Source organism: Peromyscus californicus, unplaced genomic scaffold (assembly GCF_007827085.1).
Source record: "Peromyscus californicus insignis strain IS unplaced genomic scaffold, ASM782708v3 Scaffold_3__1_contigs__length_106647218, whole genome shotgun sequence".
Taxonomy (NCBI): domain Eukaryota; kingdom Metazoa; phylum Chordata; class Mammalia; order Rodentia; family Cricetidae; genus Peromyscus; species Peromyscus californicus.
Genome location: NW_026294551.1, coordinates 24627201 through 24653235, shown reverse-complemented (window position 1 = coordinate 24653235; position 26035 = coordinate 24627201). Strand labels below are relative to the sequence as shown.

The 26035-nt window shown below is 42.5% G+C and overlaps 1 protein-coding gene across 4 annotated transcripts in view; it reads right to left on the bottom strand.

The window, feature by feature from the left end:
- The window catches only part of Fbxl20 (F-box and leucine rich repeat protein 20), a 76491-nt gene that overhangs the window by 9850 nt on the left and 40606 nt on the right, over positions 1-26035 (bottom strand). For all 4 annotated transcript variants that reach the window (XM_052758982.1, XM_052758983.1, XM_052758986.1 and 1 more), the window contains exons 4-13: positions 24586-24660; positions 22228-22322; positions 20941-21009; positions 11750-11845; positions 8301-8427; positions 6767-6841; positions 5471-5601; positions 3384-3444; positions 2045-2089; positions 436-492 (exon numbers count right to left, since the gene is read on the bottom strand). In XM_052758982.1, the coding sequence (XP_052614942.1) occupies positions 436-492; positions 2045-2089; positions 3384-3444; positions 5471-5601; positions 6767-6841; positions 8301-8427; positions 11750-11845; positions 20941-21009; positions 22228-22322; positions 24586-24660 (831 nt within the window). The remainder of the gene's footprint in view (positions 1-435; positions 493-2044; positions 2090-3383; positions 3445-5470; positions 5602-6766; positions 6842-8300; positions 8428-11749; positions 11846-20940; positions 21010-22227; positions 22323-24585; positions 24661-26035) is intronic.

Genomic DNA, 26035 nt, shown 5'->3' with positions numbered 1-26035 from the left:
AGCACCACACCTGGTTAGCAATGTAACTGATTAGATATAACACATAAAACACTCTAAGGTGGGATTGTGGAATGGCTCTGTGGGTAGAAGAACTTGCCTCCAAGCCTGGTGACCTGACCTCGCTCCCCAGAAGCCATGCAGAGGTAGCAGGAGGGAATTGACTCCAGAAAGTTTTTCTCTGACCTCCACATGTGCATCATGGCATACGTGCACACACACAGTAAGATATTAAAGAGAGCCTGAGCTCAGTTCCCAGCACCCACATGATGGCTCACAACCACCTGTAACCCCAGTTCCAGGGGATCCAACAGGAACAAAGTAAGTAAGTGGTGTGTTCAGGCAAAACACCCAGACACATAGAGTAAAGTAAATAAATCTAATTTTTTTAAATAAATTAATTAATTAAAAATACAAAACACTGAAAGTCAAACTCACCAATACTTGAAGCCGAGGACAGTGTATAGAAAGCTGGATTAATGTGCTGTCTGTGATCTAAAAAAACAAATAAGTTTGTGGTAGGTAAAATTCTATCTCACACACACACACACACACACACACACACACACACACACACACACACACACCCCCCACCCAAACTCCAAGGGCGTTTGATGCTAGCTAGTATGGGGTTAGTCTCTTTAGGGTCTACCTCAGACATCCCCCCCCCCTTTTTTTGTTTTTTCGAGACAGAGTTCCTCTGTGGAGTGTTGGTGCCTGTCCTGGATCCCGCTCTGTAGACCAGGCTGGCCTCGAACTCACAGAGATCTGCCTGGCTCTGCCTCCCAAGTGCTGTGGGATGTTCTGTATGGCAAATGTGTTGCTCTGATTGGTTGGTAAATAAATCACTGATTGGCCAGTGGCCAGGCAGGAAGTGTAGGCGGGACAAGGAGGAGAATAAAGCTGGGAAGTGGAATGCTGAGTCAGAGACACTGCCAGCCGCCACGATGACAAAAAGCATGTGAAGATGCCGGTAAGCCACGAGCCATGTGGCAAGGTACAGATTTATGGAAATGGATTAATTTAAGCTGTAAGAACAGTTAGCAAGAAGCCTGGTACGGCCATACAGTTTGTAAGCAATATAAGTCTCTGTGTTTATTTGCTTGGGTCTGAGCTGCTGTGGGACTGGCAGGTGAGAGAGATTTGCCCTGACCCTGGGCCAGGCAGGAAAACTCTAGCTACACCCAAGTGCTGGGATTAAAGGTGTGTGCCACCACCTCCCGGCCTCAGACATCTGCTTTTTGCTTTTGAAAAAATGATTTCCCTAAGCTTTGCCCAAACTGCCAGACTTCTAAGAACCTTTTCTGGGTTTTAAGCCTTCACTGTTTAAAACTGTTACTTTTTTTTTTAATTGTGTTACATTTTAATTAAATTAGCCATCTCTCCATTTCCACTAAATATTTTAAACTAAATAAAAACTTTAGAACTTCTGTCCACCAGACCTTAATGCTGTCCTTTCTTTGGACCAGTAGAGGGAAAAACCTCTATATATGATCCATGAAAAATTAATGTCAAAACACCCTTAAAATTTTAGGTATCTGCCCCACCTCCACAAGGCATACCACCACATAGGACAATTGGGGGCACTTTTGGAACCTGGGTGGCATATGAATATTATAGGAGGAAAATGTTGCAGAGTGATCCTAGGACTAGAAGTAAACCGTAAGTTTGCCTCTGTTCCAGCTCCTCTCCAACCCTTATTTCTATTAGACAGAGCTTGCGAGGCTCTGAAAACTGCTGAGTGTAGAGGGCAGGTTCAGAGGGACTGACACTAGAAAAGACACAGAGGGCACTCAGGCATGCACAAGAGTAAGGCGATGGATGGGGAGGTACTCAGTTACTAACAAACAGTAGCTGTCATGCAGTGTCTGCTCAATGATTTTATAGCACAAACACCACTCCCTGTGGGCCTGGAAGATACCCCAGGGAGTGGAGAATCAGGGACATGATCAAGTACTCCAGTGTTCTACATAAGGGAGAGGTTTAGGCATTCTGCAAGACCGTACTGTTTCTATCACGATGCTCGGTCAACAAAGCCCGTGCTTACCTGAACACATTCTTCTAGGTCCATCTTTTCAAGCTCATGGCAGTTCTATGAAGTATAATGCCATAAAATTCAGTACAAACTTTTAAAACATTGGCAAATTATAAAAGCCAAAGAAAACAAGGAGACTATCCTCAAACCCATGATCCCCTGCCTCAGCTTCCCATGGGCTATGACTAATTATAAATGTTTATCATCATCCTGAATAAATCATAAATTTAAGAAGACTTTGACCACAGTAAAATGTCTCAATTATTTCACACTTAAATACTGAACATTTTATAAGTTCAAAGGAATAATTTTACCAAAAATTAATACTAGGCTAACAACGAGATTTATTTTTTTTCAAGGCAAGGTTTCTCTGTGTAACAGCCCCGACTATTCTGAAACTCATTCTGTAGATCAGGCTGGCCTCGAACTCACAGAGATCCACCTATGCCTGCCTCTGCCTCCCGAGTGCTGGGATTAAAGGCATGCACCACCACACCTGGGCAAAGAGATCTTTTTTAAATAAAAAAAAAAAAAAAACTCAGCAAATTACATTCCCCTTATTCTTTAATATTGATCGAAGTCAATACAATTTAAAATGTAGTTATTGAGCCATGCAGATCTGGGTTTAAGGCCAGCCTGATTTGCAGAGCGAGTTCCAGGACGGTCAGGGTGTTACACAGGGAAGCCCTGTCTCAACAAAGAAACAAACTAACACAACAACAAAAAAGGAAATGCTGTTATTCTACAGTGTTTTATATAAACCACTATAAGTATAAAATCTCCTGGAAGTACAGAAAAGTCTCTAGTGACTAGTATGTTATTAACCAGGCTTGTATCTCCTTGAACGCTCTTCTCGCTCAATTACATACCAAGTCAGAGGTTGGTTGGTTTGTTTAGGTTTTTTTGAGACAGGGTTTCTCTGTGTAGTTTTGGTGCTGTCCTGGAACTCTCTCTGTAGACCAGGCTGGCATCAAACTCACAGAGATCCACCTGCCTCTGCCTTCTGTGTGCCACCACTGCCCAACAGCAAATCAGAGTTTTATAAAGTACCAGAAGCCTCTGCTTAGTTTAATTCACCATCTTAATAAAACTGCAGAGAACTCAAAGTCTCCCCAAACAGCGGTCTCCAACGTGTCTGCACTTCCAGAACCGGCTGCCTTTTCTGCGGGCATCAGGTCTACAGCTCTCATAAGAAGGCTCAGACAGCCACAGAAGAGGTCCCCCTGCCTCACACCCACTTCTGCTGCCGCCATGCTAAGTTTCTCTTTTTGCTGCTTCCCTCTGAAATAACACTCTCCCCCACCCCTGAAAACCTATGGAAGCCAACTACAGAACCTGGAGAAACACTTACCCTGGCCAGAGTAGTGAAGCCCACATCTGTTAACTGGGAACATCTGGCCACTTCTAGTATTCTATTAAAAGAACAAAGTGAAAAGAAAGTCAGGTCTTTGTTCATGAAACCTGGTTTTACTAAAACAGCAAGAATTTAAGAAAGCAATCTTTTATTCTCTAACACTTATAATACAGAGTGACTTTAATAACTGAACAAGGTTGTACGCAGATCTTGCTGTTTGTTCTCATATAGTTATCATAAAGAGGTCCTGTCAATACCACATATATCAGGGTGATGTAATCAAATACATAGGAATATAACTGAAGCTTGTAGTTAATGACAAATTGCATTAAAAGCCTTCTTGATGACACATTGCTTACCCAAAGAGGGCAGCCTGCTCCTAGAAAACAAAGGAAATGGAGATAAATACTCTGTTTCAGTTCATCTGTCACTGAAGTAAACTATTTTCTGTCTTTCATGTAGGTCTCTGCAGATTTCAACAGCTTTAAAAACTTGATGAGAGGACAGGTCTAGCCCAGGTATGAAGCCCTAAGCTCGAAGCTACCTGTCTCCTCCCACAGGCCCTGGGGCGTGCAGAAGGAAGCCAGGACGGCGACCACTCTCCTACTCGGCACCTGCTAACCACCGACCTCATACGACCCACAGGGCTGGGAGATCAAACGTTGTCCTTCCTGTGTAAAGACTGGTAACATCTGTGCTATGTGATGGCACCAAAGATCATGTTCCCCTAAACACCCTTACAAAGTCAAAAGGTAAAGTCAAAGCACAATAAATCCTCCTCAGATAAAAAGAAATGGATGCTGTAAGGAGAACACAGTCAGAGCAGAGCCTTGGCCCTCGCACAATGTAACAGACACACAGGAGGGTGGAGCTGAGAGCCCTAGCTCTAAAGCAGAGAAGTCTTAACACCAACTGTCTTCTGGAGGTTTGGTTATTTCTCAGCCTCTGAGAAGAACTCTACTCTAGGCTGAAGGTACTATAAACCAGGAAGAAACCTCGATACTGTCAGCAACTATAGTTAGGCCATCACTAGGCAACCATCAAAAAAGTCTTTAAGATTTGTTGCTTTATAATTGTTACTATATGTATGAAAGTGCCTTCGTGGGCTCTGGTACCAGAGGCCTGTCTCGGAATCCTTGCTCATGCACTTACTGGCTGTGGACTCTCACTGGTCACTTCACCCCTGGACTCTGGCTTTCTCTTCTAGGATATGAAGATAGAAATGGTGCTTATGTTAAAAATCAGTATTTGTAAAGCACCTAAAACAGTACCTAACTATCACTGTAAGTCACTGGGGACATTCACACTCACTACAAAACAGCATTGTGCACGCTCTTCCAGAATACCACTAGGGTTTGATACTATGTGCATCCTAACAGAAAACTCTGGGTAAACACCCAGACACTCCCATATTCAAGCAGAGAAGACCTACAGAGTAACATAGCTATTCTAAAAGATGATAAACATGGTTAGGCATGGTGGTGCACGCCTTTGATTCCAGCACTCAGGAAGCAGAGGCAAGTGGATCTCTGAGTTTAGGGCCAGCTTGCTTTACATAATGAGTCCTAGAATAGCCAGAGCTACAGAATAGAGAGACCCTGCCTCAAAATAAATAAATAAATACATACATACATAAATAAATACATAAATACATAAATAAAAGAGGATAAACACAAAAACTTCTCCTGCAGAACTAAGTTTAAAACATTTTTCTTCCATGGATTACAACAATATAAGTAGCCTCAGGATGGGCTTTTAAAAAGTGGAGAAAGGAATCTCTGTGAGTTCGAGGCCAGCCTGGTCTACAGAGCAAGTTCCAGAACAGCCAGGGCTACACAGAGAAACCTATCTTGAAACACCAAAAAAGTGGAGAAAGGAATTTTAAGAAAGTACTAATTTTTTCTATTATGACCAGTAAGACCGATTCCTTATTCATGACATTAACAAAGCCAGTAGGTAGTCAGCTAGAAGGGTAGTGTCACTGCAGTGCCTTAAAGTTGGAAAATTCCAAGGGAAAAACATAGACAAAGGCAGCTTCTTCATCCCTTGATTTTTTTTTTTTAAGCTAAATAAACCATGTTTACCTAAGCCGAGGGCAGTTCTGACCTAGTGCGTTCAGGATGGCATCTGTGATATTGGAGCACCCAGAAGCACAGAGGGACTGCAGCTTATGACACCCTCTGCATATGGTGATGAGACCTTCATCTGTGATTTGCTAAAACAGACAGAAAAGTGAGAAAAATCAATATACAGTATTTATAAAAAAAAAAAAGAATACTTTTGTGGAAGCAGCAACACTGAGGAGTCCAGGCGGCCTGGACATCTACCAGATACCCCAAACCTAGGGGCAACAGCTCCTCCTAGTTCCTGCCAACTCCGCAGCTGTGTCCACTCTGTCTGAAGACAGGGGTTAGACTCTTTTCAACCTAATGGTACTGGGCATGTCATGGTGAGGGCTTATTTAAAAAGCTATAAAACCTGAGAACAGTTAAAAACATCAGTCTTCTTTTTCTTTTACGAAACAGGATTTCTCTGTGTAGCTCTGGCTGTCCTGGAACTCACTCTGTTGACTATGTTGGCCTTGAACTCACAGAGATCCGCCTGCCTCTGCCTCCCGAGTGCTGGGATTAATGGTGTGTGCCACTATGCCCAGTTAGAATAGCAGTCTTTGAAGAGTATAAACATATTTACAAGCATAGCTGAAAATTATTAATGAAAAAGTAAATTGTAACCTGGGTGGCGCACGCCTTTAATCCCAGCACTCGGGAAGCAGAGGCAGGTGGATCTCTGTGAGTTTGAGGCCAGCCTGGTCTACAGAGAGAGTTCCAGGACAGGCACCAAAACTACACAGAGAAACCCCGTCTCGAAAAACAAACAATTATTAAGTAAAATGTCGGAGTTGCGTGTATGAGCAAACACAGATAACCCTAACACTGGAAGGACCGAGGCAGGAGGATACATTCAAGGCCATTCTGGGCTACATAATCAGACTATGTTCAAAATAAAAAAATACACAAAGGAAAGGGTATATATAAACATTTGTGTGGGTCTCACTATGTAACTCAGCATGCTTTGAGTTCATGGCAATTCTTCTGCTTCAGGCGATCAACTGCTGGGATCACAGGTGAGTCACTAGGCCTGTTCTGTCTTTGAAACAGGGTTTCACTATGCAGCCTAGTCTGGTCTAGAGCTTGCTACATAACGCACGCTGGCCTTCAACTCATGGTTCTCTTGTCCCAATCTGCTCAGTGCTGGGGTTTCAGTCCAGGGATTATAGGTGTGTGTCATTATGCCTGTAAGCTACTGTTTTTGATAAAACTTTTGGAATGTTACTAGGAGGAATTACTAACACAGAAGCATTATGGGAAGGGGATGCTTACTAAGCAAGTCTGCAGGTTCAAAGTCACCAGCTCAGGGCAGTGTGCACCTATGTACTTGAGAGCTTCATCTTCCAGCTGAAAAGATTGAAAACATAAGAGATTACTGACATTGTTTTAAAGGAGAAAGAGACTATACACATTCATCAATACATTCTCAATATAGCTAACCAAGTTGCAAAGGAACAATGAACCACAAAAAAAGGAAAAAAAACCCCAAAAAACAAAAAACATGATCACATCTCATTCCTAGTAGTAATAGTTACCAGGATTTTTTGAAGTCAGTTCTTGTCATACCAAATTCTTATTATTAATATCAAATCCAGAAAAGGTTAAGGTTAGGATTCTCTCTCTCTCTCTCTTTTGTGAAAGGAGGCTTTCTGGACTCCCTATGTGGACCAGGTTGGCCTTGACCTGTAGTCCTGTGTCTGCCTCCAGAGCTGGGACCACAAGCTTGAGTCATCATGTCTGAATATGTATTTTGTTTCTAACAAATTAAATATTCACGGTAGGTTGTAGAAAGATTACAAAGGCAAAATAAGTTTCACACTTCTACAGCCCATAGAGAGTTTTTATTGTCTTTTTAGACAAGCTTTGGGGGAAGGAGCTGAGAACGGAAGCCCAGTGTTTATCTGCTCCTGAGGACTTACAGCACTGGGGACAGATGGGAGGAATTGATCATAGCGATGCATGCCAATCAATATTTTTCAGGATTCCACAAATCACCAGAAGCTCAAGCTGTTGTTTTAAAGCAATCATATATCCAAAGTTCTGCTTCAAACAAAAGAACTCTTTCCATTATGGCAAAACAGTGGGTGAGGGCCCTTGGAATGGAGTCCATGGTACAGCTTTAGCAGTCCCCAGAACAAGCATCAGGCACATGCAATTCCACTACTCTCGGATCAGTTCTTTCTAATGCTACCTCATCAGTTTGTTTTGTTTTACCCAAGAAACTGAGTTTTACTTATTTTTATTATTACTTTTTTGTTTGTTTTGGCTTTTTTTTGAAACAGAGTCTTATGATGTAGCTTAGGCTGGCTTTGAACTCACAAGGATCCTCCTGTCTCAGCTTCCCAAATTCTAGGATTGCAGGGATGTACCTCCATGCCTGGGTTTGAGAACTTTTTAATGAAATGTTATACTTGTGGCATTACAGCAGGAGGTAAAATGAGACCTTTAAAATGCAGTTTCTGCAGACTTGGCACATCCACGAACTGCTGGTTATACGAGTGTAAATTGCCAACATTGCCTTGTTTGCCATTCATCTCAGAGTAATAAGGAATAAAGAAACGTTCTTTCTAGTACAAATGACACTACATGAGTGTCTGTCCACCTTGTCCCTTCTCCCCCATTTACACTTTGGTCAGATATTAATCTTCCCATGCTTCAATTCTGAGAGAAACACTAACTTTTGGTAAGCACGTGTCTTCACAGTCAGCAGCATCTACAAGTGCCACTTTCTTTAGGACAGACATCTCGGGGTACCTCCAAAGCGCTCACAGCCCCTCACTCTCACGAGCACTCCACAGAGCATTACCTGTGTGCAGCCTTTTAAGAACAAGGCCTTGAGACCCCCACAGCCTCTCACTAGTGCTTGAATGCCATCCTTGGTTACTTGGTCACACCAGGAAATGTTCAACTGCTCCAACAGTGGACACCCCTCACTTAGGATAAAACAAAACAAGACAAGCGTGTCACTACCTCCAGTCCCAAAGCCACCGGTCTCATCCTTGCGATGTTCACGGGGTGGGACTGTGTCACTAGGCAGGGAATTGTAAATCCAGTTTACCAACAAGCACAAAGCACATACTGTTTTTCAGATACAGGTCGGAAATGGAAAGTAATGACTAGTATAACTTTACAGAGTAACCAATGACAGTTCAGATTCAACCTCAGATTTTCCACCAAGGAATTTTACTAGTATCAAAGTTCTAGTGAATTTTTATTTAAAAAAAAATTACAAAGGCTCTATGTATTTTCTTATCTGGGACATTTCTAGAGTTCTGTTTCTGTAGGCCAAAGTGAGGCTTTGCTCACCCTTTGTCTACACTAGCTTCTCCTTTGACTCTGCCTGTTCCGGTCAGTGTAGTCCCATGCGGAACCCCGAAAGCTTTAAGCCTTCTGTCACTGCAAACTGCTCAAAGTGGCTCTAAGTGCCCTGCTTATCTACAGGACAGCCCTTAAATAAAGCCAGGAGACCGAGGGTTAAGCTCATCTTCAACATAAACAATCTGACTCCAGGCAAGTCACTTTAAGAAGTTTGTCTGAACCTCTCAGTGCAAGCTTAGCCACATCCGGTCCCAGGTTTGCATGAACTGAGACACCCACACCTATCACCAGCTAGTGTAGCAACACAATATATGCTTATAAGTCTTTTTCATCTCTAGGCTCTGTGGGACTGATGAGCACAACATTTTAGACACATTTCATGGCTGCTTCAGTAGTACCCGGAACCTCACAACCTTTTAGATTTTTTAAAAATCTGTAAATGCTTGTCCTATCTACTTCATAAAATAAATGAGATCATTTGTGTGGAAGTGTCTTATAAATGTTAAGTGTCACCATATTTATGGCCTTACATAGCAAGCAGGTTTAGACACATTGTGTATTCACAAGGGAGTTCCAAAAGGAGCCATGTTTTATCTCATTTACACTGTCTCATTCTTCCTCTCTCTGAGATAGGGTCTTGCTATGTAGCCCAGGCTGGCTTAATACTATGTAGCCCAGGCTGGGCTTGAACATGCAGGAGTTCTCTTGCCTCAGCCTCCTTCACGCTGGGATTATAGGTATGCAGCACCATAATAAACAGAGTTTGGTTAATTTTTTATTTATTTATTTTTGGTTTTTCGAGACAGGGTTTCTCTGTGTAGCTTTGTGCCTTTCTTGGAACTCACTTGGTAGCCCAGGCTGGCCTCGAACTCACAGAGATCCGCCTGGCTCTGCCTCCCGAGTGCTGGGATTAAAGGCGTGCGCCACCACCGCCCGGCAATTTTTTTTTTTTTAAAGATTTATTTATTTATTATGTATACAGTGTTCTGTCTGCATGTATTCCTGCACACCAGAAGAGGGCACCAGATCTCATTATAGATGGTTGTGAGTCACCATGTGGTTGCTGGGAATTGAACTCAGGACCTTTGGAAGAGCAGCAAGTGCTCTTAACCACTGAGCCATCTCTCCAGCCCGAGTTTGGTTAATTTTTTTTTTTTTTTGCTTTTTCTATACAGGGTTTCTCTGTGTAGCCCTGGATGTCCTGGAATTCACTCTGTAGACCAGGCTGGCCTCAAACTCACAGATCTGCCTGCCTTTGCCTCCCAAGTGCTAGGATTAAAGGTACGTACCACCACCACCGCTTGCCCCAGCGTAATTCTTAATGTGTGTAAGCAGAACCAAACCCATAGTATCCTGATTCCTTAGGAAAGGCTAGAGTAGATTCCCAAAGGGAATGAGTATTTCACTCTTCCTCTTCTTCTTCTTTTTTTCAGTTTTTTGAGACACGGTTTCTCTGTGTAGCTTTGGAGCCTTTCCTGGATCTCGCTCTGTAGCCCAGGCTGGCCTCAAACTCCCCAGTACTGGGATTAAAGGCATGCGCCTCCACCACCCAGCCACTCTTCCTTTAAAATACATTTTATTTGGGAACTGAAGGCAGGAGTTTCAGAAGTTCAAGGCTAGCCTGCAATATGTGACATGCTGTCTTAATTTTTTTTTTCTAAGTCAGGTTTGGTAGCACTCTGTAATTCCAGATAGTTCAGAGGCTGAGGCAGAAGGATCATAAATTCAAAGCCTTCCTGAACTATAGAGTGAATTCAAGGTCAGTCTGGTCTACATAGTGAGACACTATCTAAAAATTAAAAGGCAAAATCAAACAAAAAAACCTCAAGAGACCTCTGGAGGCAGAGACAGGTTGATCTCCCAGTTCAAGGCCAGCTTGGTCTACATAATAAGTTAGAGGGATACAAAGTGAGACCCTGTCTTAAACCACAACAAACAAAAATGAAATCGGGAGGGGTAAGGGAGGCTGGGCATTGAGCTCGGGGACAGCACCTGCTTTGTACATGTAAAACCCCAGGTTCAGCTGTAGAGAAAATAAAAACCTTTCACAAACACTCTCTTCTAGAGTCTCTGTCACTCAGCTGGAGAATGTCTCATTGTGAAGTCCAGACTGGCCTTGAACTAATGACCCTCTTGCCCCAGCCTCCCCGGTACTGGGTTCTTGGTGTGAACAACACCCAGCTTTAGTCTACTTAGAAACCATGACAATACTGAAATGATGACCACTGTCACCACGTGCCAGGCAGCTTTCAAAGCCCTTTATACATGTCAGGTTGAAGTACATGAAGGTCTCTTCTACCCCAAACTCTTGAATACAGGCACCATTTCTACAGTGCAGGCTGATAGCATCTCACGGAATTCTAGGAACAATGCTCCAAGATTACAAGGAGAGGCTCACTGAGCCATGTTCAGCCAAAGCTGTCAGAGGACAACCTGGCTCCAGACTCCATTTTAACCACTAAGGTGTAACAACACATGCCATTTTCTCTTCTTTTTATTTTTCATTATTTATTTATTGGTTTTGTCAAGACGGGGTTTCTCTGTCTCCAAAGGTAGCTTTGGAGCCTGTCCTAAAACTCACTCTGTAGACCAGGCTGGCCTCGAACTCACAGAGATCCGCCTGCCTCTGCCTCCCAAGTGTTGGGATTAAAGGTGTGCCACCACCACCGCCTGGCTTTTTTTCTTTTTAAAAAAGCAGTCCTCTATGAACATCTACTCACTAATGGATAACCCACACTGCTCTGTTTCAGAATTCCTCGTTATCTCTGGACACTTCATATTAATGTACCCTGTGATTTGAATGTCAGTAGGAGCAAGAGAAAAGGTCTTCTGGGAACTACAGCACACACCCGTAAAACAATACTGTCAACTCCAACTGTATTATCAGTTATTTTTTCCAAGTATGTATTAATAGGCATACTATTAGAGGAAATTTACCTCAGAGCTTTGAGAGACATGTTTGTTATTGATGTACAGGAAGCCAAGTCGAGGTGCCTGAGTTTGGAGCAGAACTTGCTAAGGCTAGTACAGGTACTGCAAATAGAGAAAAAGAAAATAATGAATATTTAAGGTAAGAACACATACCCACGAAGATGTTTCAGTGGGTAAAAGCGCTTGCCATGCAATCTGAACGAGTCGGGTTCAAGAAGACCCTCCCGAAAGTTGTCCTCTGACCTCACACTCGTGCTGTGACAATTGTGTGGCTGCACTCCCAGTCACATAAAAATAATAAATAAAATTTCCAGAAACATCTGAAAGATAGCACCAAAGCTCTATTTCTGTTTTCACTCAATTTTCTTTTCTTTTTTTTTTTTTTTTTTGGTTTTTCGAGACAGGGTTTCTCTGTGTAGCTTTGCGCCTTTTCCTGGAACTCACTTGGTAGCCCAGGCTGGCCTCGAACTCACAGAGATCTGCCTGGCTCTGCCTCCCGAGTGCTGGGATTAAAGGCGTGCGCCACCACCACCCGGCTTCACTCAATTTTCTATTCAAAAAACTTTCTGCAGCAATGAAAGAACCTGACTTTTTTGGGTTTTTTTGTTTGTTTGTTTTCAAGACAGGGTTTCTCTGTGTAGCTTTTGGAGCCTGTCCTGGAACTCACTCTGTAGACCAGGCTGGCCTTGAACTCACAGAGATCAACCTGCCTCTGCCTCGTGAATGCTGTGACTAAAGGTGTGTGCCACCACTGCCTGGCCTCCGTCCAATGTTTTATGATTTGTGTGTATGTACAGTGCTGGGGGGTCAACCCCTGGATCTTACACATGCTAAACAAGCCCTCCACTACTGGGTCAAACCCAATACCCTATATGAATACATTTAATTTTAAGATTTTTCACATATATATATGATGTATGTATACATGTATCAAAGCATACCTTACAGCCCTTATGGAGAGGTCAGCGGACAACTCTTAGGAGTTGTTTTTCTGCTTCCACCATGGTTTCTGGGGATCAAACTCCAATCATCAGGCTTGTGCAGCCATGATGAGCCCACGAATACTTTAAAGAATATATAAGCTTGTAACTGGAGAAATGAATCAGCAGTTAAAAGCATTGGTTGTGTGGCTGGAGAGATGGCTCGGTGGATAAGAGCAGTAGCTGCTCTTCTTCCAGAGGACCTGGGTTCAGATCCCTGTATCTAAACAGTAGCTCAATATTGTCTGTAACTCCAGTTCCCGGGGATCTGACACCCTCACACAGACATATATGCAGGCAAAACACCAATGGCACATGAAATAAAAATAAATTTATATATATAGTATTGGCTGCTCTTCTAGAGGACCTGGGTTTAATGTGGCTCACAACCATCTGTAACTCCAGTTCCAAGTAATCTGATGCCCTCTTCTGGCCTCCACAGGCACCAGCTGCAATGTGGTGCACAGATATACACAGAAGCTCATGACTTTGTCTCCATAAAACTGGCATAGAACTGGGTCCAGTGCTCGCCTATTATATCGGCTGGAATTCTCAGATCTCCAGCTGGATTAACACAAGCCTCGCACAGCTGCAGCTTTAACCTTTCTGTGGAAATTGGCTTAGTCTGCCCTCGGCAGCTGCTGTTTCCTGACATAACGCTACTCTCTCCCTGCACACACGTAGAATCCTTGTCCTGTGCCATGCCACTTTGTGGAGCTGGTGCCTGCTGTATTTCTTGTAGAAAGTCATGTGGGTCTTAGGAGTATTTCACCACGTCGGCAGGTGCACTATCAGCACAGAAAGAAAGGTGGGCCAGAAATGGGAACATAGAGAAAACTTTCTTTTTTGAAGCAAGGTCTTACACTGTAGTCCAGGTTGGCCTTCAACTAACATACCCCTCCTGTCTCAGCCTGCCAAGTGCTAGCATTATAGGCATGTGCCACAACATGCCCTCAGAGCACCAGAAACTAACTTCTCATCAGTCTCCAATATTCTATTATTATTATTTCCATCTCCCTTTTTGGCCGCAGGATTTGTTTTGTTATTTGTTTGCTTTGCATTTTTGAGACAGTGTTTCAAAATGGATGTGCAGAGCTCCTGAGTCCCTTGCAGGGACCACTGCCATGTCTAGAATGAGATGAAACTGGGTAGCTAACTTCTCTGAGGGCTTCACTTAACAGTTTTATGTATTGTGTGCCCATAAAAGTTTAAGTCAGTTAGTTTTAAAAAAGAAAAAAGTCAGCCAGGCGGTGGTGGCACAAGCTTTTAATCCCAGCACTCAGGAGGCAGAGGCAGGCAGATCTCTGTGAGTTCAAGGCCAGCCTGTTCTACAGAATGAGTTCCAGGACAGCCAGGACTACACAGAGAAACCAAAACAAAAAAAGAAAAAGAAAAAAGCCTGCTGAGGTTTTGGTGGGACCTGCATGGACTCTATAAACTAATTCCTCCATTTTAAGTTGTCTTTACTTGCTCTTAGCAAGGTTTGCAAGTTTTCAGTGTAGAGAGCTTGTACATCCTTCACTGCATTTATTTGTGGATACTCATTCCTTTTTAAGATAAATCTTGGTGAGTTTGCCTTTGGGTGTGTGTCCACGCACAGATGTGGTGGCCATGGGACCTTGGGTGCTGTTCTTCAGTCACCTTTCTTGACATAAGATTTCTCAGTGACCAAGAGCTCACCCAGGAGACTAGGCTGGCCGGCCACTGAGTACCTGAGTCCCAGGAATCTGTCTCTTCTTCCACAAGTGTGTGCCACAACTTCCAGCTTTATAAAGTGGGTTCTAGAGAACAGAACTCAGGTATCAGTACTATTCTGACTGATCGATCTCTCCAAGCTCCAAGTGTTGTTTGTTTTTGCTTAAGACAGCAGGGTCTCATGTAGCACAGGCTGGCCTCAAACTTACTATGTCACCAAGGATAGTCTTAATTTCCTAATCTGGTCTCCAACCTCCTAAGTGCCAAGATTACAAGCATGTTTCACACTGCCTAACTTGAAACTTTTTTCTTAAATTTCGTTTTTTCATTTTATCACTAATGTATAGAAACAGAATTTTTTGAATATTGATCTTCTATCCAGAGAATTATTACTATTATTGTTGTTGTTATTATTATTATTATTGTTGTTGTTTGTTTTTTGAGACAGGGTTTCTTTGTATATTCCTGGCTGTCCTGGAACTAGCTCTGTAGACCAGGCTGGCCTCAAACTCATAGAGCTTCGCCTGCCTCTGTCTCCTGAGTGCTGGGACTAAATGCTGAAGATATTATTATTATTATTATTGTGTGCATAATTATTGAGTGTGGGCACAAATGTGCTTTGGTATGTCTGTGGATGTCACAGGCCAGCTTTGGGCCCCAGCGGTTGAACACAGGTCGTTAGGTTTGCACAGCAGTGCTGTTGTACCCAACAAGTCAACTCACTGGCAATAAGGAGCTTTTAAAACTTGTTCATGAATAGTAGCATTCTTTTGGTGGTTTATGATTTTTAAAATCATTTATTTATTTAGTTAGTTTCTTCAAGACAGGTTTCTCTGTGTAGCCCTTGCTGTCTTGAAACTCACTATGTAGACCAGGTTGCCCTCAAATTTAGATATCCACCTGCCTTGACCTCCTTGCTAGGATTAAAGACGTGAATCGCCACGCCCACCCACCACAGTAACTTTAGCATCTTATATAGCTGAGGCCAGCCTTGAACTCCTGATCTTTTGGTTATAGGTATACACAACCACCTCTGAATTGCCTTATGACTGTCTTTAAGTTTAAAAAACATGGGTGTGTGTGTGTGTGTGTGTGTGTGAGGCATCAGATCTCCTGGAATTGAATGTGGTGCTAGAAGCAACCCTGAAACAGTGGTACACTCCCTTCCCTGCTGCACCATCTCTCCTGGCCCTAGTTTATGATTTTGCATGAACAGATTTGTAGGATTATTACCCATAAATAAGGTTTTTTACTTCACTGTTTCGGTTTGCTCATTTATTTTCCATCTGTCCAGATGTGTTAAAAAACAAAACCCTAGCCAGGCATGGTGGCACACATTTTTTTTTTTTTTTGGTTTTTTGAGACAGGGTTTCTCTGTGTAGCTTTGCGCCTTTTCCTGGAACTCGCTTTGGAGACCAGGCTGGCCTCGAACTCACAGAGATCTGCCTGGCTCTGCCTCCCGAGTGCTGGGATTAAAGGCGTGCGCCACCACCGCCCGGCTGGTGGCACACATTTTTAATTGCAGTACTCAGGAGGTGTATTTGAGGCCAGCCTGGTCTATAGCGAGAGTTCCAGGACAGCCAGAGCTACACAGAGAAACCCTGTCTCCACAAACCAAAACCAAAACCAAAAAAAATACCCCCAAACTCCCTGCACTGGCTAGATGCTCCAGTGCAGTGTGGACTAGAAACAGAGTGGGTTGGGAGTTTCCCTCAGTGACAAAGGTGCATATTTAATGTACTTCAGACCCTAGGTTTAATACCTGTTGTATTCTACCTGCCCTACCCCAGCCCTCAAAGTGGCACAATTACTTTGCTTCTGACCTTAGAGGGGAAAAAAAGTCTTTCACCATTAAGTAAAATGTTACAGCAGCACCATTAAGTAAAATGTTACAGCAGGGTGTGGTGGCACACAGCCACCATCTAGACTTTGGGAAGGCTGATGCAGAAGGGTTCAGGCAAGACTGGACTACGAGAGGAAACACAACAGCACATTTGTCCTTTCTTTCATAGAACCGGGGTTAAACTGAAGGCCTCACATTGCTAGGGTGGGGTTCTATCATTGATTTATGTCTCTCATATCTCTAGGTATTTTATTTTTTTGTGACAGGGTATTATTGAGTTACCCAAGCTGACCTTGACGTCACTCTGTGGCCTAAGTAAAACCTGAACTGTCCTTTCTCCTGTCTCAGTTTCCTATGTAGGTTGGATTATGTAGCCTTGGCCAGTCTGGTACTTGCTATGGAGCCCAGAACACCTTAACTCTTTTACCTCAAGCCCCTGAATGCTGAGATTACAGGTGTGGGCTCCCTTGTCGGGCACATCAAACAAGGAAAATTCCCTAAAATTATTCGCTTAAAATAGTATTTTAACAGAATGCCTTCTTGTAGTCTCCTAAGACTGCCCACAAATTAAGAATGGTTTCATGGTTTTTGTTGTTGCTGGTGGTTATTTTTATTTTTTATTTATTTATTTATTTTTTGTTGTTGTTTTACAGGATTTCTCTACATATCTCTGGCTGTCTTGGAACTCACTCTGTAGACTAGACTGGCCTTAAAATCAGAGATCTGCCTGCCTCTGCCTCCCAAGTGCTGGGATAAAGGCATGGACTATGATGCCTGGCTTGGTTTTGTTTTTATGCTTATTCAGTTAAAAGAAAATGCCCCTTTTAAGATATGTGAAATTGTGTTTAGTTTCTTTTTTGTTTTGTTCTTTTTTTGAGATAGAGTTTCATGGACAAGTTGTGTAATCACTGTAGCCCAAACTGATCTGAAATGCAAGGCAAAGCTCCTGCCTCAGCCTCCCAAGCGCAGAGACGACAGGTATGAATCATATGGCTAGCTATTTCCATTCAGCTCAAAAGACTTAAGAATTTTTTTGTCTTTGAATTTCTGGGTTTAGATGTATATTGCTTAATTTTTAAATTCTTGGTATTTCCTCAGATTTTCTTCTGTTGAAGATCTCTAGTTTAGCTTCCTAGTTATAGAAAGAGAACATCTGCTTATTATTTAATCTTAACTTATTAAGCTTGTTTAGTCCTCACACTATGGTCTATTCAGGACTATGTTCTAAGTGTGCTAGAAAACAATGTGTACTCTGCACTCACTGGGTAGAATGTTCTGTTTGAACAGACAGCATTTTCCATTCTTTTATTTATGTATATTTTGGGGGGTGACAGGGTCTTACTCTGTAGCCCTTTAGGGGTTACATAAGATCTTGCTCTGTAGACCAGGCTGGACTCCAGCTCACAGAGATTGGCCAGCTTCTGCCTCTGAGTGCTGGGATTAAAGCATTAACAACTATGCCTAGTCACCCATCTTTATATTTTTAGCATACTTGTGTGGAACCTTTGTGTGTTTCTTTGTTTGTGTGTGGCTAGAGATTGAGTCCAGGGATTCATACATGCTGGTCACTCCAGCAATGAGCTGCATACCAAGTCCTCTTTTGTGTTTTTGATAAAGGGTCAAAGTAGTCTTGCTGGCCTGAACCTCCAGAACCCCTCACCTCTCGCTCCCGAAGTGCTGGGGTTAGAGCGCATCCTCTTAAATAATTTCCGTCTGCTGACTGGATTCTATTTTTCCCAAGGGAGTTTCATTATTTATTTGTCTAGTATAGTCTGGAGGCTCTAAGTGACATCTGTCTCATCCAGATCCTTGAGGCTGCTGGTGTTTCTACTCAGTGTTTTTCTTGTTTCCTGACTTCCTGACTTCTTTGCCCTAAGTGTCCTGTCCCTGTAAGGACAGCTTCTATGCTATGCAGACAGCACTCATGTGGGCCAGGTATTCCTGTTTTCCTTGTATCCTTTTACGTATGCCTAAGCTCTACCAACCAGGAATACACGGATACCTTGTGTTCATTCTGATCTCTGCTACCCATGAACATAGCCTCTGGCCAAATAAGGGTATGAGGGTTTTTTCTTTTTTTAATTTATTTGTTTTTATCTTATGTGTATGCCTGAATATAAGTGTACTGGGTGCATGTCTAATCCCTACAGAGTTAGAAGAGGGTGTCAGATCCCGGGAACTGGAGTTAATCAAGGTTGTAAGCCACAAGTGAGTGTGGTAAATTGAGTCTGGGTCCTCTACAAGAGCATCTCTCCAGCCCAGGGAACATGCCCCTGAGGCTGCCTCCCTGCCTGTTCCATCGTGAACCTTACTCGCCCACAGCTTCAAGCTAAAAGAGCTGTGGCTCTCCTCAATGTCATTTTAACTGATAATGTTTCAATCATGTGAGCCCACCTATGCAGCAACTCCAAACCTGTTGGTTTTTATAATCTACCTTGTTTAGTAACTACTCAGAGCTTCTCACAGAATTGGTGAGCCAGGAGCCCCAGGCAAGTATTTCAGACTCAGAGTCAGGGTTTTAGCTCAATGGTAGAGCTTGCCTAACATGCACAAGGCTTTGGGTTTGATCTTCAGTACTAAAGAGAATAAAAAGGCCTTGATCTTTAAGATGTAAATCTAATTTAAAATATTTATAGATTAAATACGTTGTCTAGGACTTTTTTTTTCTTTCAAGTAATGACAAAATCATAGAGGATAAATCAGTAGGAGGGGTCAAGGAGATGGATAAGAATGGCCACAAGAGTTAACAGCTGAAGCTGGTGATGGGCTCTTAGTGTTTAGAGCACATGACGAGCACACTCGGCCATGGGTTCGAGCACCAGCACTGAACAAAAGAAAAGTCAGTAGAGGTCATTTCTTTCTGAGTTACGGCATCAACACGGCTTGTAATTCAATTTGGGTATTTATTTGCTTTCAGTTTCCATGGACTGCTTTGAGACCTATCCCGCCTCCACCCCATTTCTGTTTTGTTTGAGACAGAATCTCATTGTAGTTCAGGCTGGCATGGAACTCACTATGTAGCAGAGGTTGCTCTTGAACTCATGATCCACCCTCTACCTCCCAAACACCAAGCACTGGGGTTATAGACACATATCACGTTCTTCCTATCTTGCTTTTGTTTTTGAGACAGGGTTTCATATTTCATAGGCTGGCCTTAAACTGGAGATGATTCTTGCCTCTGCCTCTCAATCCTGGGATTACAGCATATGTCACCACACCCTGATACAGTCAAATACATATATAAATACATCAATAAAAGTAAACCTTAAGGGGGCTGGAGAGATGGCTCAGGGGTTAAGAGCACTGGCTGCTCTTCCAGAGGTCCTGAGTTCAATTCCCAGCACCCACATGGTAGCTCACAACCATCTGTAACGAGATGTTTCTTCTGGTATGCAGGCAGAAAAACATAATAAATAATTTTCAAAAAATCCTTACAAGCTGGTGGTGGTGCACACCTTTATTCCCAGCACTTGGGAGGCAGAGCCAGGCGGATCTCTGTGAGTTCAAGGCCAGCCTGGTCTACAGAGCAAGATCCAGGACAGGCACCAGAGAAACCCTGTCTCGAAAAACAAAACAAAACAAAAACCTTAAAAAAAGTTTTCTGAAAAACCCTAATCAGTTTAGAAATACTTACTAATAAAACTCAGTGCTAGGGCTCAAACCCAAGGCCTGAGGCATGCAGCATATACCTTACCACTGAGCTATTCTTTTTTTTTTATTTTATATACACTGGTGCTCTTATAGCCGCTGAGCCATTTCTTCAGCGGCCCCCGCGCCCCCCCCCCCCCCAGCTGTATTCTTAGCCCTGTAATTTTTCTCTTCTGTTTTTGGTGGTGCTAGACATCAAACTCAAGGCCTTACACATATTCTAGGCAAGTGATATTCAGTCTCTTTTTTCATGTTTTTGAGACAAGGTCTCACTGTAGCCTGGCTGGCCTCAACCTCAAACTAGTCCTCTTGTTTCAGTCTTGTGTGGAAGTTTTTCATGTCAACTTGTGCATCTCATGTTGACTGGAAGATTCTCAAAGATGAAGGATTATGTTAACTTTTTTTAAAAAAAGGCACAGTCATTTTCTTTTAATGATATTATCTGTTTAGGTCTATGTTTACGGTTTTTAATCTTTTTATAGAATTACCTGTTATGTGGCTTTTGATAATTAGCCCTACAGTATCTACATTAACTGCAGTTTTAAGTTGTACTTTAAGTATCAAAGATGAGTTCAAAATAAGCTTCCTATTCCCTTTCTTTTTTTTTTTTTTTTTTGGTTTCTGACAGGGTTTCTCTGTATAACAGTCCTGGTTGGCTGTCCTGAAAGTTGCTTTGTAGACCAGGCTGTCCTCAAACTCACAGAGATCCGCCTGGCTCTGCCTCCCGAGTGCTGGGATTAAAGGCGTGCACCACTACCACCACCACCACCACCACCACCACCACCCAGCTCCTATTCCACTTCTATTTTCAATCATTTTTTCTTTTTAAAATTCTTCTTCTAGGACTAGAGATGTAGCTTAGTGGTACACTGCAAGGCCCTGGGTTCATCCCTAGCATCACAAGACCAACAAAAACTTGTTCAAAATCAAGAAAACTTAATTCAATGTGTTCACTAGCCTACAGTCACAGCTAGAGCAGGACAGACTATGGACTATGAAATATCCTCCTAAAACTCAAACTCAGTACTTACGCATCTGTTGTCTTTGTACACCCATTCAGATTCAGTACTTCAATATTCCTACAATTTTGTGCAAAAGTCCTTTATAGGGAAAGAAAAGTTAAAGGTTATAAATAAGGTAGACAAAATTCTAGATATAAAAAGGCATTACCACTGGCAATACTGGTTGTTGGCATCTATGATGCCATAATATGCAAAATACATACTTGGTTTTCACTCCTAGTTACTAGGATAGAGATCCTCAGACCCTTGTAATTTCCTGAGTGACAAGTCAGAGGAGTAGCATTTGTTCTCATATTTGGTCTTTATGTCTTTGTAATAATACAACCTCCATAAAACTACTAAACAATTGGACCAGAGCTTCTGGGTTGGTGTGATGGGAGGGTGGCGGGCCCCAACTCCACAAAGACAGGTGCCACTGTGCTCCAGTCCCTTCTAAACCTTGCCCTGTGTAGTAGCACTTCCTCTAGCTACTCATTTATGTGCTTTGTAACAGACTGTTAATAGTACCTAAGGTGCTTTCCTGAATTGTAGGACTCACTGTAGCAAATTAGAAAATCTGAGAAGAGTCACGGTAACACTGATTTGTGCATAGTAATGTGGGACTTGCAACTGGCATCTCAAGTAGAGGCTGACTTCTGGCACTGAGCTGGCAGCCTGTGGACAGTTAGTGTTAGCAGTGAATGGAAATATCCAGTCAGGATCTGCAAAATCAAAGACCTGGCTGTTGGGTGGAGGAAAAACAAACTTACGGATTTGGTACGTGAGGTATGAATAAGAGCTCAACAGGGCAAAGCAGCTGGTGGGTGGAAAGAAATGGATTTCCCACCACACACTGTTCTTTAAAGCTGTGAACAGTTTTTTCTTCTAGGGTTCTCAGAAGGGTCTTACTGCACAGCCCAGGCTGACCTTGAACTTGCAATCCTTCTGCCTTAACTTCTTAATTTCTGGGGCTAAATGTTAATCTTTGTGTTAATAAAAGCTAAAAACAACTTGATCAAGGTCCCCAAAGAACTATTTTATTTACTGTTACTTTTCTATTCCATGGGCTATGTAGCCCAGGCGGACTCAAACTTAGTCTCCTTCTCAAACACGCTAACCTGGGATTATTACAGTATGCTACTACACCCAGGGTCCCCACTTCCTATTAGATATTTTTGTTACAACCAATGTCTATGCTTACATTTTTAACAGCTTAGGAATTTAAAATCTACTTTAGCCTTTTCTGAGTGAGTTGGTGCTGTCTTTACTTCAATCTAAGAGATCAAAGTTATTTTTTAAACAGATATATTTTCTTACCTTAATGCATTGTCTCCTACTCCAAGACAACCACGAAGACTTAACTTTCGTAAAAAGCCTCCACATCGTTTTGAAATATTTTCTACTACTCGGCCCTATAAAGAGACAGTTAACCAAAAAGGCCTACGTTACTTCTTTTGACAAGAACACACCCTCGTTGTTTTTTTTCTTTTTTTTAAAAGATTTTATTTATTATGTGTACAGTGTTCTGCCTGCATGCCAGAAGAGGGCGCCAGATCTCATTACAGATGGTTGGGAGCCACCATGTGGTTGCTGGGAATTGAACTCAGGACCTCTAGAAGAACAACAGCCAGTGCTCTTAACCGCTGAGCCATCTCTCCAGCCCCCCACCCTCGTTGTTTTATTTTAAATCAATTTATAAACAAAGAGAAAAGGCTTCTAAATAAAAATTCTTCCTGTGAAAATGTCAACTTATTCTGAGAAAGTCTTTCTGATTAATCTCTATACTCAAAACACAACTGTAGTCTATCTTCTTTGTTCAAAGTGTAGGACAGCCTGTATTTAAGGAATGGCGCTGTCTAGTTCTGGCAGAGCTTTCTATGCATGTAGATGGTTTGCTTGTGTTAAAACACAGATATGGAAGGACATAACCTTCCACATTTACTTTTGTGTCCTTTAAAATACTTACTATAGTATTCTGCATATAGCAGGAACTCCATGAGCAATTACCATCTTGCCAAATGATTCTGTGGGTCATGTTTTTTAAGTATATATATCCATGAGATCAGAGAATTGTGAAGTAAATGCAGCATAATGGTATAATGTTAGTGGTTTTTTGTTTTGTTTTGTTTTTGTTTTTCGAGACAGGGTTTCTCTGTGTAGCTTTGTGCCTTTCCTGGAACTCACTTGGTAGCCCAGGCTGGCCTCGAACTCACAGAGATCCGCCTGGCTCTGCCTCCCGAGTGCTGGGATTAAAGGCGTGCGCCACCACCGCCCAGCTGTTTGTTTTAATTTTATGTGTATGGATTCTGGTTGCATGTATGCCTGTGCATCACATGTATGCAGTGCCTGTGGAAGCCAGAAGAGAGAGCCTGATTCCCTGAAACTGGAGTTAAAGAGGGTTGTGAGCTGCCATGTGGATGCTGGGACTCAAACCAGGGTCCTCTAGAAGAGCTGCCAGTGCTCTTAACTGCTGAGCCATCTTTTCAGCCCGATTTTCGTTGATTTTGAGACACATCCCTTGTACTCAAGGCTAGTATGATTACTATGTAGCTGAGGATGAACTTGAACTTTGTGTGGTACGTGCATATGTGTGCAGGAGCACTTGGCTGTGCAGGTCAGGATGTCTTCTCTAATTGCTTCTTCATTTTATTTTTTGATATAAGTTTCCCCTGAACGTGGCGCTTCCACACTGGTAGAGTGGCCAGCAAGCTCCTCGGATGCATCTGTTTCCACCCCCGCAGTCTGGTGCACCTCTACTCCTGACTTGTACACAGACGCTGGAGGGCTAAGCTCAGGTCCTCATGCTTGGATGGCAAGGACTTTATCAACTGAGCCATCTCTCACCCCGACCTTGAACAACATCTTTCTGAGCTTCGGGGCTCTGTCTCTAAGTGCTGATATTACAGCATGTGCATGACTGGATGCTGCTACACTTTTTTAATTGAGAGATAACAAACTATACTAAAAGATTAAATGGAAAAGAAAACCCCCACACACAAGAAAATCATCCCTCATTAGTAAAAACAATTCAATAATTTTAGTTTTACCCACTTTTCATTTTCCATAAAAACTATTTCCATTTTTGTTCTTCTAATATCAAAATACACATCAAGAACAAACACAACTATCATCCAATAGGTTTAAGCCTCCTGACCATTCAATAAATTAATGTAAAATAACCTGCTTTACATGAGCAAACACAAAACTACAAAACAAACCCTTCTGGTCTCCGTTCAGAACTAACGTTATTCAGGAACTTAGCATTATTTCAGGGAAATAAGTCCACTTATCCTCAAAAACGGAAGGGAATTAGGGGTAAAAATACAAGCCAGTGGCAGAGTGTAGCCTGTCACACATGAGGCCCTAGGTTCGAATCCTTGTACTCTCTTCCCCAACCTGAAGAAACACTTTTTGTTGTTGTTTTGTTTTGAGACATAGTCTCCCTGTGCAGCCAGGCTGGCCTCCAGCTCATGTTGATCTGCCTGACTCTGATGAAATTAAAGACCTGTGTCATCACGTCCACCTAAGAAAATCTTCTTGAGAACACTGGAGGCTTCAACAAGTTCAGCTGCATCAAAAATAATTTCTTCAGTGGAAAAGTAAAGATTCCTATGTCTAGGATTAGTGCTGTAACTACTAATGAAAGAAATGGGGCCACACACCACGTAATTATACCTCAATATCCCTCTGGAAATCAAACAGGTCAATTCGCTGCCAGTTACTGCCGTCCAGAGCTAGGACATTCCAAGCCTATTTTGAATAAAAAGAGATAGAATGAGCAGTGGTTAAAATGAAAACAGAAACTAGCAATATTTAAATTCCTAATTCCACTAACAAGTAATCGAGAATGACCCAAACCTTCCTCGGTCCCTCCCAACAGTATCTCCAAGCACCCACGTGGCGGTACAGCACTGGGGAGGCGGACAGGGCGTCTGCTCCACGATCTTTCTCTCTAATTGTGGTTTCCTTAGTCAATGGACTCACTCAGTTGTGCTTTATAATTAACCAATACTCTGTCCAACTTGACTCAGCGACAGCTTTATTTTATTGCTTGTCACATTGGGATCAAATCCAGGGCCTTGTACATTAGACAAGCACTCTACCACTAAGCTGCAGTAGGAATTGTTGGTTCTCGGGAAGGTCTTACTGTGCAGGCCAGCTCGACCTCCAACCCTTAATCTCCTGCTTCAGCCTCCACAGCCCTAGGATGCCAGGCCCAGGACTCGGTGGTAATTTTAAAACTGCCAACTTAAAACTGTTTAGCCATCTAGTCAATAAACTAGAGGCAGCAAGAAAATTTACTAGGATTGGGTGAAAAATGACTTCAGTAGGAGATAATTTGTTGTAGATCATTTGGTATTTTAAAGCCTTTAAAAGCTTCTCCTAATTAAATAATAAAAGCCATGTATTGTTCATAACAATAAATGTACACACTACATTTGAGACAAGGTCTCACTATGTAGCCCAGGGTTATCTTCAAACCCAAGATACTCAAATAGTAGGGTTATAGTTATAAGCCACTATATCCAGCTCTAGAGTTTCCTTCTTCCTTCATATATATATTTTTTCCTTTTCTCCCCCCCAGCCCCCGCCCCGAGACAGAATTTTGCTGTGTAGCCCTGGCTGTCCTGGAACTCACCCTGTAGACCAGGCTGGCTTTGAACTCAGAGAAATCTGCCTGTCTCTGCCTCCCCAGTGCTGGGATTAAAGGCGTGTGCCACCACTACCCAGCATTAGAATATTCTTTATTACAACAAATTTAAGAAGCAATTTAATATAGGGTATACTTATAGCCATTTCTCTGAAAGACTATTTTTTTGATACTGAGTCTCACTGTGTAGCCCTGGGTGACCTTGAACTCTTAGAGACCCCTCAGCCTCTGCCTCCCCAGTGCTGGGATTAAGGGCTTGGGTCACCATGTCCCACTTTTCTTCAAAATTTCTAAACAAAATTCTAGATATTCTGAGAAGCCCAGGGGTAATGATCATACAATCATTAAGAAACATGTTGGCGTGACGGGAAGCAAGAAGCTATTCTAAAACTAGGTCAGGTTCTCCCGTGGTGGATGATACTTCCCTCTTTGTGCCTTCAGATTTTTCCAGTGGTTGGTTTGTTTGTTTTGTTT